General features: G+C 43.7%; 2 protein-coding genes across 2 annotated transcripts; both read right to left on the bottom strand.

Annotated features, from left to right (window-relative positions):
* Positions 1-6,938: 6,938 nt before the first annotated feature.
* SERLADRAFT_338903 (uncharacterized protein) lies at positions 6,939-7,394 on the bottom strand (the record flags this gene model as incomplete). Its single annotated transcript, XM_007312235.1, has 1 exon — positions 6,939-7,394. A coding segment is annotated over one exon (456 nt), but the record flags the coding sequence as incomplete, so codon positions are not given.
* Positions 7,395-7,469: 75 nt separating this feature from the next.
* Positions 7,470-8,129, bottom strand: SERLADRAFT_344644 (uncharacterized protein; the record flags this gene model as incomplete). The annotated part of the gene is made up of 1 exon (XM_007312234.1): positions 7,470-8,129. A coding segment is annotated over one exon (660 nt), but the record flags the coding sequence as incomplete, so codon positions are not given.
* Positions 8,130-13,360: the final 5,231 nt, after the last annotated feature.

Genomic DNA, 13,360 nt, shown 5'->3' with positions numbered 1-13,360 from the left:
AGTCTCAAATACAAAGCAGGATTCAGTTTCACTTTGTATTAGTGAGCATCACGGTAATTGTGTGTCAGTATGAGGACCTGTCACCCCTAAGTTTAGCCCCTGTTACAATAACACAATTTTTGGACCTTTCCTTCTTTTTCATTCTCCGCTTTAACCTTGTACACTTTAACTTTCACACATGGTGCCATGTGGCACTTCCCCTTTTGTCCAAACTCCTCTTTCTCACACCACGTTGCCTTCTTCTTATTTTAGATACAACTTTCTCACACAGTGGAGCTGGTCATACGGGCTAGGCCCCATGACATCATCAGCCACTAACTTTATCAACTGTACAGTACATAAGTACAAACACTCTGTATTAGTATATATACCCCAATAAATCCAGGAGACTCCTCAGCGAGTCCTCCTGTTGTATACCAACAAACTCTCTGCAGCCTAAGGGGTAACCACTCCCTCATCACTACCTTTATAGTATGTTCTTGTGTGCGCCAGAGTAACTAACTCTTGGTTGTTACAGCCCCCAGGTCACCGTTTTATGTAAGTCATCATAAAGAAAGCATCCTGAATGACACATGGGCCCTTACTTCAGCTTGCAGTATCCAATGGAATACCATATCACCTATCATCCTATCCACAAGTGTCAGCTAATGCAAGTTGAAGCTGCTGACACCTTCTGTCAAGTTTGTGTATGTGGTCAATTTTTAGCCAGCTCAATGCATTTAGCAAGCATAAATGTCAATGTGGAAAAATAAAGAAGTTTCTTGGCAGTGCTTTGGATTGAAGTAGAGAGAAAAGATGTTGTTTGGAAAATAGAAGTTCACCCTTTGAAGTGCGTTACTACTCAATATTTTTCATCCTATTTATCTGATGCTGCAGTTTTTTCAAGCCTGTGCAGTTGATTTCTGTTGCAAAGAGTTATGCTTCAGCATTTTATGTTGTGGTAGACAAGCCTGAGCAAGACTTGGGGAATCCCTACACTTTCATATCATCTTTACCAGAAGAAATACCTGAAGCTATCCCTCCTCCTTCTCCAGCTTTTGATAACCCTTACATCTCCTTAGCAGAAAGAAGACCTCATCAAGAAGACCATAGGATTCCAAAGAGATTCCAAGATTTTCTGCCTTAGCCACCTTCTGGTATATCTTCCCTAGGTTCCTCATTGAACACCGCTCGTTACGGTAAGCAACCATCAAGCACTTCTAGTCCCACCAAAATCCTTACATTACAACCATTGCTTTCAACTGGCTTGTCCTCTCATTCTATCTTGATACCACCCAAAGTCTCTTTGGTCTGTTCAGAAAGTATGTTAAGTGGCTTCCTACTGGAACACATGACCCTAAGAAGTATCTTGAGCTATCTGATCTTTCAAATATTTGCACTCCTTATTATTGTTAAAACCAAAAGTTTTATACTCTGGTGCACAGAAAAGGCAAGCAAAGAGGAGAGGAGTGAGTGAAGGAGTGGATAAACTCCCTTAAGTTAGGACCAAGTTTGTTGTGGGTAAACAACAGGAGGACTTTAGATATCATGTGAGGTCCCAAAGTTAGACCTGAAGATACTTGAGGAGCAAACTGGCATGCAAGCAGTGAAATCAATACAGAGTGGGTTGATGCAAGCTGAAACAAGGCTTCCCTCATGTTGTCTGTTCCATTTTCCAAGGAGACACCCGTCTTTGGTCCACAAGTCTATGTGGTACCCAACTATCATTACCATAACCCCGTTGCAATCATCCACAAGAACTTGGAAGAGAAGATTAATTTTGAGAAGTTTCACTGTAGGCCTTATGAAATTTATTGGTAGCCATATAATACACAAAACCATGTTAGTGTTTATGTAGAGCTCTATACTTTCCCGGCCTTTATTGAAGCTCACAATGAAGTCAAAAACTTACCTGGGGAAATTGGTTGCAGCCTTCTACACATTGTTGTAGTGCTTCAATTCTGGTCCAATTTAACTTACTTGACTTCCTTTGGAAATGCCAAGCTCTGGCCACTGTATTTTTGGTTCGGAAACAAGTCAAAATATTGTTGCTGTAAACCTTCTTCTAAACTATGCAAACATATAGCTTATTCTCAAACTGTAAATTATTTCTGTTATTATTGTGCAATTTGAGTGTCTGACTAAAATTTTTGACAGCTTCCTGACTCGTTCAAGGATTGGGTTATTGAGCGCACTGATGGCAAAATACCCTTTACTGCCTTTATGAAACATTGTCAACATGAATTCTTCCATGCTCAATGGTATATCTTATTTGATGTTAAATTTAAAGAGGCATACAAGCACAGTATAATGGTGTGCTGCTCTGACAGTATTTGACACAGGATAGCATGTGTGGATGCCTTATGGTGGGTGTTTTTACAGCATTTAAGTGCTCGCAAAGACAATACAAGCCTCATGTATGATGTTTACAAGCTGTGCCCAAAGAAAACAGGCATATTTGGTACCAAATCTGGCTTTTGTTGCATGTACCTGCTTATAGGACACTCAGGTATATGCCGTTGCCTCAATTGTTGGAGGGCTTATACTATGGAACAGAATCCAGCTCACACCACCCTTGAAGAATTTGCAGAGAGTAAACTGACATTCAAACAGCTTGAAACCATGATCACACACCTGACAAAACTCAAAAAGGCCAATAAACAAGACATGTAATTGCAGATTTAATTGACAAAGGTCTACAGCTACTAGGAAAAGATAATAAAAATGAGAGTGAGGGAATAGAAGACAACAAAGTTACCTTGATGATGTGATTGTGGAGAAGGTGGACATTTAGAACACCCCAGACCCCCCAGACTGTTGCTGTAAAGCTGGTTAATATGATGGAATCAAAGTCTCATGTGACTTATGTTCTCTTTGTCCTATATATACAGTTTCACACTGGAGTCATCATGGCACTTGTTAGCAAGCTGGTATAGCAGGGACTGAAATGGCGCGGTACTAACCATTGTGTCCCTCCAGACCACAGGTGCTGCATTTATTTTTGCGTGGGGCAAGTACTGGCAATACATTGTCTGTAAGAGTGCGGTTGGGGAGAGGAGTAGTGAAAAGTGGAGACTTTGCTAATACACAAGGTAGAATCTATGCAACCAGAGCAATAATTTCTAACCTATATTTACCACACTCTTCCCACCTTGTCTTCTTCTTCACCTCCTCAACACTGGTATTCTTGAATTGGTGTGGCAAATCAATTTGATTCACTATGTTATTCTTCATGACAAGCAAGGGGCCCAAGTTGACTAAGTTGGCCTCACTGTAGACCAACTTAGTTTTTTCTACTCTCCATACACAAAGAGCCTTGCATAGTGCAATGTCTTTGACGTCCATTTGAAATGGTGGAAGTTGAGACAGTTTGGAGGCTTGATAATACAAGAAGCGAGGTCACAATAAGCAAGAGAAATGGTTTGGGCGATGAATGTCACAGCAAATAGTGGGAGTGAGTACTGAGCAACAATCACAGCCTTTTGGGGTCACAAATATGATGGTCAGACTCTGAGTTAAATGTGAGAAGATCATGTTATTCATAATAGGATTGTGGCTGTTCTCACTTTGATTGTCAAAGTATATATCAAACACCTTCCTTCTACACTTTACCATTGCATGCGAATCCGCATTGATTAGGTAATCAATGCCAGTGCTGAGTTCATTTTTGAGTCATTTCATTTTCCAGCTATTTTTTGATAAAATTGGATAATGACCAGACCAGGGATTGAACCTGGAACCTTCTGGATACATGCCAGCTGCTCTACCAATTGAGCTATATGGCCAAGGTTATACAATGTAGGATCTTAAACATGACATGCAACCACGAACGTCTTACACAGAATAGCTGCTGCATACTGGGCTGGCTTACAAATCAGAGGTATTATCCTATGGAATATTGGTATGTCAGAGTATATTCTAACACTCCCTCCTGATCTGACATATTCATATATGGTAAGTTTATAAACATAGCCAAACATGTAAGAATGACTAAGCTCATACAATAGCATAATAAAGCACCAGGGCTCATAACCTATTAAGAACAAAGCTTGAAGGAAGTGTCTAGCCACTTGCTGAGAGCAATCAGGGACTGGAACTAGAGTCCAATGTGAGTAACTATATTATTAGAGAGTATGACAGGTATACAGTACCTAGAGTCCAATGTGAGTAACTAGAGAATAGGAAGCATTGGACTCTGCAGTACTGTCCGAAGTTTTGTAAACAAAGGTAAACAAAGCAGCCACAAAGGCGAAATAATAGAGAACACAATCAATAGTGAATGATAGAAGAATAGATAGAGAAAGGAATGAAAATATATAGGTAGCACAAAAGTGCAGAATCACCAAAACTAACACTCCCCCCTGATGCTGCACCTCCCAAGCATCAGCTCCCCCCTGATCTAATAAGTCCCATCATCTTCCTGAACACTTCCACTTTAGGCTTGGCAAGAGCCTTGGTCAACAAGTCTGCAGGCATTTCAGCAGTGGGAACAAAGGTAGGAGCAATCTGCCCAGAGTCAACAACATCTCTCAACCAATGCCATCGCAGATCAAGGTGTTTCATCCGACCATGGTGCTCAGGGTTCTTGGATACAGAGATGGCAGATTGGTTGTCAATATGAAGGGTGGAAGGAGAGGTGATAGGATAGCCCATTTCCTTCAACAAATTTCGCATCCAGCAGATCTCTTTGCCAGCCTCAACAGCAGCAATGTATTCTGCTTCAGTGGTGGACAGAGCAACAATGTTCTGAAGCTTGGAGCTCCAGGAGACAGCACCAGATCCCATCTTGACAATATAGGCACCAGTAGAACGACCAGAGTCCTTGTCACCACCATGATCAGCATCAGAGAAAGTGGTGAAGAGTTCAGTGGAATTGGGATCAGGACCCAAGGACAAGGAAATGATCAAGGGTGCCTTGCAAGTAGCGGAATAAGTGCTTGACAGCACTCCAGTGAGCAAGACCAGGATTAGAGTTATATCTGGCAAGGACTCCAAACAGTGAAGGCAATGTCAGGACGAGTGGTAGTGGCCAGATACATCAGAGCACCAGCAGCAAGGTAGGGAATGTCCTTCATCAAAGCAGCATCACTGGATGTTTTGGGAGACATGTTTTTGGTGAGGTGCAAACCAGGATCCATGGGAGTGGACACAGGCTTGCAGTCCTTCATGCCAAAGCGCTCCAGAATGTCCAGAGTGTACTGATATTGGGAGAGGGAGATGGTGCAATTACTTAGGTCTCTAGTGATGGAAATGCCAAGTAGGTAAGAAGTAGGGCCAAGATCACAAAGCTTAAAGTGCAGGGAGAGGTCCTTGACAGCTTGATCAAGTGCAGAAGTAGAAGTGGATGCCAGTGTCATGTCATCAACAAAGACAGGCAGGATAATGCGCACATCAGCTCTGTTCAAGACATAGATGGCAGAGTCTGAATAAGTACGCTTGAATCCGAGTTTTTCAAGCACAGTGTGCATCTTCTGGTTCCACATTCTGCCTCCCTGCTTTGTCCCATAGATGGCCTTGTCCAACTGGCAAACAAGATTGCGAGGACCCTGATGGAATCCCTCTGGCTGATGCATGTAGACCTTGACATCCATGACTCCATTCAGGAATGCATGGGAAATGTCAATGGAGCACAAATGGAGGTTGTGGATGGCTGCAATGGCAAGGACAACTCTGATGGATGATATGCGGACAGTAGGTGCAAATATTTCGAGGAAATCAAAGCCAGGGCGCTGGTTATAACCTTTGGCCACATATCTGGCCTTGTAGCGCTCAACAGTGCCATCTGAGTTGCGCTTGATCTTGAAGACCCACTTGCCACCAATAGCCTTGACTCCAGGAGGTAGTTCCACTAGTGACCAAGTACCATTGCGCTCATGAGCTTGAAGCTCTTCCATGGCTGCCTCTCTCCATTTATCTGCATCAGGACGCTTCATTGCATCTGCAAATGACCTAGGCTCAGCAGAGTCTCCAAAGTGTGCCACTTCATCATCAACTGCCTCAGAATCACTGTCATCACTCTCAATGGCAGGAGTAGGTTGTCTGTGTTGAAGCCACCATGGTCTAGGTGGTCTCCTAGCCCTTACAGGGCATCTCAGTGCAATAGGCAAGTCAGGAGAAGGTGAGCGATGAGGAGGGTGATTTGGAAGCTCAGGAGGTTGATTCACAGGTGGTTTTGCATCAAGGTCCAAATGAGGCCCATTGTCAGGCAATGGCTGAGGCTGCTGAAGCGCAGCTGGTGGGCCCATATCTCCCCCTGGACCTGGTGCAGGGACATCCTCAATCAGGCCCAATGGCATGGATAGCGAAGGTGGAGTGGGAGGTGGAGGCGGGACATTGTCAGAAGACCTCTTCAAGCCAGGGAAGTAGCGCTCATCAAAATCAGCTCTCTCAGAGATAACAGTGTACTTGGTGGTAGGATTGTAGAATTTCCATCCCTTGTACCCCTTGGGGTAACCAATGAACATACATTTCTCCATATGAGAGCCAAAGACGCCTCTTTTGTCCTTTTGCACATGCACATAGGCAGTGCAGCCCCAAACGCGAAGGTGAGACATGTCAGGCTTGCGTCCATACCACAACTCAAAGGGAGTGGCATGGGCCAATGCATCAGTGGGACATCTGTTCCAGACATGCACCAAAGCGGACAGACATTCACCCCAGAAGCTGTTAGGCAATGCAGACTCTGATAACATGGCAGTGATACGCTCAGTCAGAAGTCTGTTTGCTCTCTCTGCCACACCATTCTGCTGAGGACGATTCCTGGTGGTATGCTGTCTGACAATCCCATGGTCATCTGTGAATTGCTCAAATGCTTTGGACATGTACTCTCCCCCTTTGTCATCGCGCAGAGCCTTGATTTTACGCTCCAATTGAGTCTCAGCATAAGCCTTGAATCTCTTGAAAGCATCAAAGACATCTGACTTGGCCTTGAGAGGCACAACAACACGGAATCGACTGTGATCGTCAATGAAGGTGACCCAGTAGCGATAACCAGAGAATGTGGGGGAAGAGACTTGGTGTACATCAGAATGGATGAGGTCCAAAGGATGAGCAGAGCGAGTATCAGATGAGGGGAATGGATTGGCATGCATCTTGCCAGACAAGCACAGTTCACAGACAGGATCAGGAGCAGCCTTGGATTCCAGTGTAAGCCCAGTGACCAGATCTCTCTGTATCAGTCTCTTGACATCAGCATGATGGTGGTCAGCCAATCTGCGATGCCAGAGCATCAAATCAAGTGGTATAGTCGCAGTAAAATGTCCCAATTCAACACAAGCAGCAGTAGATCCATCAAGAAATGCTGCATTGTTGTCATTGATAGTTGCAGTGAACAAGAGAGTGTTGTCACGCATAAAGGACATGGAATGAGACGAAATAGTGACATTGAAACCACTTTGACGAGTTAAATACAAGACTGAGAGGAGATTATTTTGAAGATCTGGTACATGGAGCACTCTAGAGAATTCCACAGCCCTAGCCACTTTGCCATTCATCACAGGATTAAACACCACAGTACCAACACCAGCTGAATAGACAACAGTGTGATCAGCCAGCTTGATTGGCACACGATATGGGGTATAGTGGTGCACCCAATAACGATGAGGTGTCATATGAGAAGTGGCGCCTGTGTCTGCATTCCAATCAATGTCAGCATCAAGTTGGAGAGGGAAATGAGGATCAGAGGGATGAATGGAACAAAGACTTGCATTTCCAGCTGATTCAGTGACCACAGTAGATGAATTGGCATTGTTGGGCGAAGATTTGGGCTGCTGAGAGGTATTCTGAGAGTTGCTGGAGCCTGCCTGAGCCTTATTGCCACGCTTGTAGCAATTCTTAGCACCCTCCACTGCCTGTTGGCAACTAGCAATGTATCTGTGGCATTTGTCTTGGGTATGACCAAGTAAACCACAGAAATCACACTGAACGCGAGTAGAGGTGGTGGATTGGTTGCAATGATGGCAGTTAGAATGGGTGCAGGTGCTATTGGCGGTGGTAGACGAAGAATGCAAGGCAGAATTGACTTCAGCACAACAACGGCGATTGACCTCTTCAGCAAGGAAAGCATCCCTGAGCTGGGTCTTGTCCAAGGTGCCCAGAAGTAGTAGAGATGAAGTGAAGTGGGCATATTGATCAGGAAGCGCCCTAATCATGGCCATGCATGTTAATTCATCGTCCAATTCAGACAATGAGAAGCCAGTAGGACGAAGATTTTGAATCTGATGCATGCCTTCGTCAATTCTGGTCATGAGAGACTGCAGGGACTCGTCCTCCTTCTTTCTGATAGAGAATAAGTCGTCATAGGCATAAAATCTTGTCCCAGGCTTCTTAGAGACGTGCACAATTGCCAGTTTCTCCCAGATCTTGACAGGATCATCAATGATGCCATCAAGATGGATGCGCTGCTCTTTGGTGACATTGAGGTATAATGCACCAGCAGCCTTTTCAGCTCTCAACTCCCATTTCTCTATTGCTTCAGCGTCAGTCCCAGGACACTTTTCAGCGCCAGAGACGAGCCTCCACAGTCCCTTGGTCATCAACCAAGCTTGCATTTCACCACTCCACTGGGGGTAGTTAATGCCAGACAAGGGATGGAACTTGGGATCAGAGTCAGACATGATGGGTGTTGTATAAGACAACAGAGCAATGATAAATGATGTAGGAGACGGCTATAGGCGATGGAATAGTGGCAAAGACAATGGGCAACAGTAGTAGGCGAGCAGATAAGATGGTGAGGCGGTAGAGAGAGGATATGGAGAGGGTCAGAAAGCGCAAGGATAGGTCCAAATAGGGTCCAAAAAGCGTCCAAAAGTGATCCAGGAGGGTGCTAAGGCTTCCTAGTGCTGCTACAGGGTTACACCTGTGTTCCCCTTTCAATACTACACTGATATTAACAGAGAAATCGCCTCGAGACAGTGTTGGTTAATAGGGCTTGTATATGAGTCAACAAAGTGACTTAAGCTCCCAAAACACCGCAGACTGAGAGAGGCTCTAGGCAACAGCAAACTGAGGCAATGCAGGCGAGCTTCACAGTCTATAGGCTTGTTCTATCTGATAATGGACAGAGTAGAGAAGATTGGAGCTTTATGCACACACCAGATATGCCAAAAAGCGAAAAATAGGGCAAAAAGTCGAAATTGATGCAGAGACAGATAAGATGGATGGATTGCCACCAAATCAGAGGTATAGGGAACATTTTTATAGAGTAATAGATGGCCCAAATATCACAAGAAGTGAAGCACAGGATGTGGAGATATGCAATAGGAGTCCAATAGGGGTGAAAGTGCCAAAAATGCGAACTTCACAGAGGATGATGGAGTGGATGGATTGCCCCCAAATTGAGGGTGTAAAGTGCAATAGTATAGGGTAGTAGATGGCTCAAATAGGGCCAAGATCCGAGCACAGGATGTGGAGATATGGAATAGGGGGCCAAAAGGTGATCAAATGATGATGAAGGCTCACAGAAAGATCCAGCTCAAATCCAACCGCTCTGACAGGTCTCCTAGGGTTATTTAGGCCGTAGAAGACGACGGTAGAAGTTACAGGACGATCAGATAAGGATTGGGCGAGATATGGTGCAGATAAGACCAAAAAAGCGTCCGAAATGGGGGTAACTTGCAACAAGGAGTTGTTGTTGGAGATCAAGATGAGATCAGAGTAATCTGAGGTGATGGATGAGATAATAAGAGTCCCAGAAGACGATGGTTACGATGGATAAGCAGTAGGACACTTGGATGGTGAGATATGAGGTCAGGAAGATGGCTAGAGCACAGGGCTCATAACCTGATAAAATTGGATAATGACCAGACCATGGATTGAACCTGGAACCTTCTGGATACATGCCAGCTGCTCTACCAATTGAGCTATATGGCCAAGGTTATACAATGTAGGATCTTAAACATAACATGCAACCACGAACGTCTTACACAGAATAGCTGCTGCATACTGGGCTGGCTTACAAATCAGAGGTATTATCCTATGGAGTATTGGTATGTCAGAGTATATTCTAACATTTTTTTGGGCCTTAACAAATCTCAGCTTATTATTGCAAGACAGTGCCCTGACGGTAGGCAAACATTTTTCATCCATATCTTCTTCCTCTTCTTATTGGGTTTTGGATGATACAGAGTCATCATGAAGTCCATGATTAGATATGTTCCTGAGAATCCCAGTTGACATGTGGTCCTGTAGATCATTTTTGAGGTGCATGAGGTGAAATTTTCTTTTTTTTTGTTTTTTGTCTTTTATTCTTTGTTTTTTATTTTTTGTTCTTTGTTTTTGTCCTTTCATCATTGGAAAACTGCTTTTTGGCAAATATAATGACTACTCCCACTAGACTTCTATCACGTATCACTCACCCTATCCGCTGCCCTAGTGTAGTCAAGATTAACTTGACCTTTTTTGTGTGGTCAGCAACCTGCCACTGTATTAAGTTTACATCTGAAATATACATGCTCTTGTTGCATGTGTTAGCACTGACTCTTCTTTTCAGGAATTGACTTACCATGCCAAAGGAATCTGTGGTATATAAGCTCCAGATTTCATCTTGATGCAGTCATTTATACTGCACTTCCATGAAGCTTGTTGACATGTCTGAATTAAACCAGACTATTTTGTTTTGTAGATCTGGAACTATCCTGCTTTGTAAGTACTTTGCTGCATCAACTGAGTCTTATATATTATCAAAGAAAACTAGGAACTTGTCCAGTGGTCAATCACATGCCTTCCAGCCACTTGGTATCAAGAAAGCAAGATCCAAGTAAGTTGTGAGTGGATGCTCTATCTTCTTGACCCCAATGCTGATATTTGGGTGATCAGTGGAACAATCTACAGTCAGAAGTTGGTCTGAATGAATTTGGAGGAGTTGGTGACTATCATTGAGCATGTCAGGTGTAAATGTGGCTGAAGTGACTAGGAAAGGAATGGTGGGTGGTATTATGTACTGAAGACGGCCAAGTTCTCGGTACACTGGTCAAAATTCACCCTATTTAGTGATGCAATAGGCCTCATTGAAAACAATTGATATTATACAGCTATGGTGGAATAACAGCTGTCTCAACAGCTTCTCCCGACTTCATGGCTTGCTCCGGACTGATGATTATGGCCCAATTGCCTATGCAATTAACTAATTGTTGTGACATATTCTCAATTAGGAGATACAGGTGCTTACCCACAAATTCACTGGTGATGCTGTCTCTGAGTGAATAGTGATAGCTGGTATTCCAGCTTTCTGATAAGACTTAGTGTTCTGTAGGCCCAAGAGATTGAGTGGAGTAATTACTTGAATGTCATTTACTCGAAGCAGCAATAGTATCGTGAAAGCGGGGGTCTTGCCAAGGCCTGTGCCTGTCACGACTTGAACCAGAAGCGCTAGTCTGAGCGCTAATTTCCTTTTTCATTTTCTTTGATATCTGATCACATGACAGATAAGATATGTTAAGCTGCTGCTTTAGCGCGGATAACATAAATACGTAGTTATATCAGATCACGTGACCATCACGTGACATAAGCCTAGAATCATTACAAAGAACATCAGTCAGCGCCTCATGGCTGCTGCATGTTAGCTCAGTCAGCGCCTCATGGCTGACTTTCAGAAACATATATATAGTAGACCATCATGTACATATTTTCCTCAGTTGTTGATTAATTCTCAATCGTTACTTGAAAACGCTACTTGTTTGATTTAAGCTTTTATCCCTCCGTTAACTCGGTATAGGGGATAGAGGTTTTACACAATCAACAACTGCTACAAGTACCGTTTATGAACATAACAGCAACAATCCTAACAACCATCATCGTCACCATTATCATCATCTTACTCATCCTAACCTTACTCAAACACTCAACCCAAACCACCACTACTCTTCCACTCCATCACATCCCCGCTCGCCCCAACACCATATTATCTTTCTTTCCCGCCAACGTATCACCCTCATCCTCCCAAGACTCTTTTGTCACTATCCCCCTCTAGTTACACTTTTATATCATCATAATCTCTTTGGTGTGGAACCACTGGGATTTTCTCGGTTTTACCTAGTTTCATTTTCGATTTCCTCTGACCAGGCCGCGCATTTGCGTCCGCCAGTCGGGAGAAGGACTGAAAGCCTAATAAGCTGGTCACATTGGGACAACCGTTCGGACCCCAATTTATCACTATACTTTTTACATAAAATTCGTAAAATACAAAAATAGTTACCATACCTACATAGTCAGTAGTGGGCTGAAGAGGACCACTTTGACTCAAAGAGAATAGATAGACTACTAGGATCTTAGAAAGCGGTGTATCGATCCAGCTTATCACTGGTGAACTCCTTTCTATGCTTAGTAGAGAATTTTACATTTGGATCGGAGAGCAACACATTTACTCTCAAGATTACGTATTCAAAGGGCAATTCCCTTTACCAGAAATAGAACCCATTAGAATCCCATCCCCTTTAATCAAATCCGAAACTCCCCCTCCTCCCCAACTCACGTTCAATGTCCAACCTAGAATATCGCGATCTGCCCGAGCCATCCAACAGCACGGACAGCGCATTTACCAGGGAAATGATGGACGCATTACCCAGAATAGACACTCCCCCCCCGAAAGAAGCGCGATTGGAAGCATACGTAAAACAAGAAGTAGAAAAGGCAATAAGACAGACACAAATGCACTACCAATCGCAGCTAGACGAGGCACTCGAAGAAGTGAGCGTCTTGCAAAGAAGATTAAAGAAACAGATACCGCCACCTCCAGAAAAGGTGGAAAGAAGTAGAACGGCACTGGAGAAACCCGAGAACTTCTCCGGAGATAAAAAGAAGTATAGGGCCTTTAGAGAGTCCTTATTACTACATTTCGAAGACGATGCCGTATATTTCAAAGATGACCGAAAAAAGATAAGCTTTGTGCTATCTTTTATGAAAGAAGGAGAAGCCGCGGCCTTCCGGACCGATTGGCTAGAGAACCGAGTCGACGCCCAACAACTGGGGCTCGATATTACAAACACGTACGGAAGCTGGCCGTATTTTGCGGACAAAATGGAAGAAAGGTTCAAGGACAGTTTTGAAAAAGAAACTGCCAAGAACGAAATATTGACCCTGAGACAGGGCAATGAAACCGCCCAAGCCTTCTTTGAAAGGTTTGAAGAGAAGAAAAGATGGGCGGGATACACAAATAGAATAAATGAAGAGTTCCTAGTGTCTCTACTCAGAAGGAATATGAACAAGCCGCTAGTGGATAGGGTGATCTACGGCGGGCACATTCCAAGAGATTACCAAGAGTGGAAAAGGGAACTCATCAGAATAGACTATATTTGGAGAGAGAGAGAAAAAGAGAAAAAAGGTTCCGATACTGGGAAGAAACCCTACTCGGAACAAAAGAAAGAAGGAGAGAAGAAGAAAGATG

Source organism: Serpula lacrymans (assembly GCF_000218685.1).
Source record: "Serpula lacrymans var. lacrymans S7.9 unplaced genomic scaffold SERLAscaffold_1, whole genome shotgun sequence".
Taxonomy (NCBI): domain Eukaryota; kingdom Fungi; phylum Basidiomycota; class Agaricomycetes; order Boletales; family Serpulaceae; genus Serpula; species Serpula lacrymans.
The sequence above is the reverse complement of the archived record's forward strand: the minus strand, read 5'-3'. Positions and strand labels throughout refer to the sequence as shown.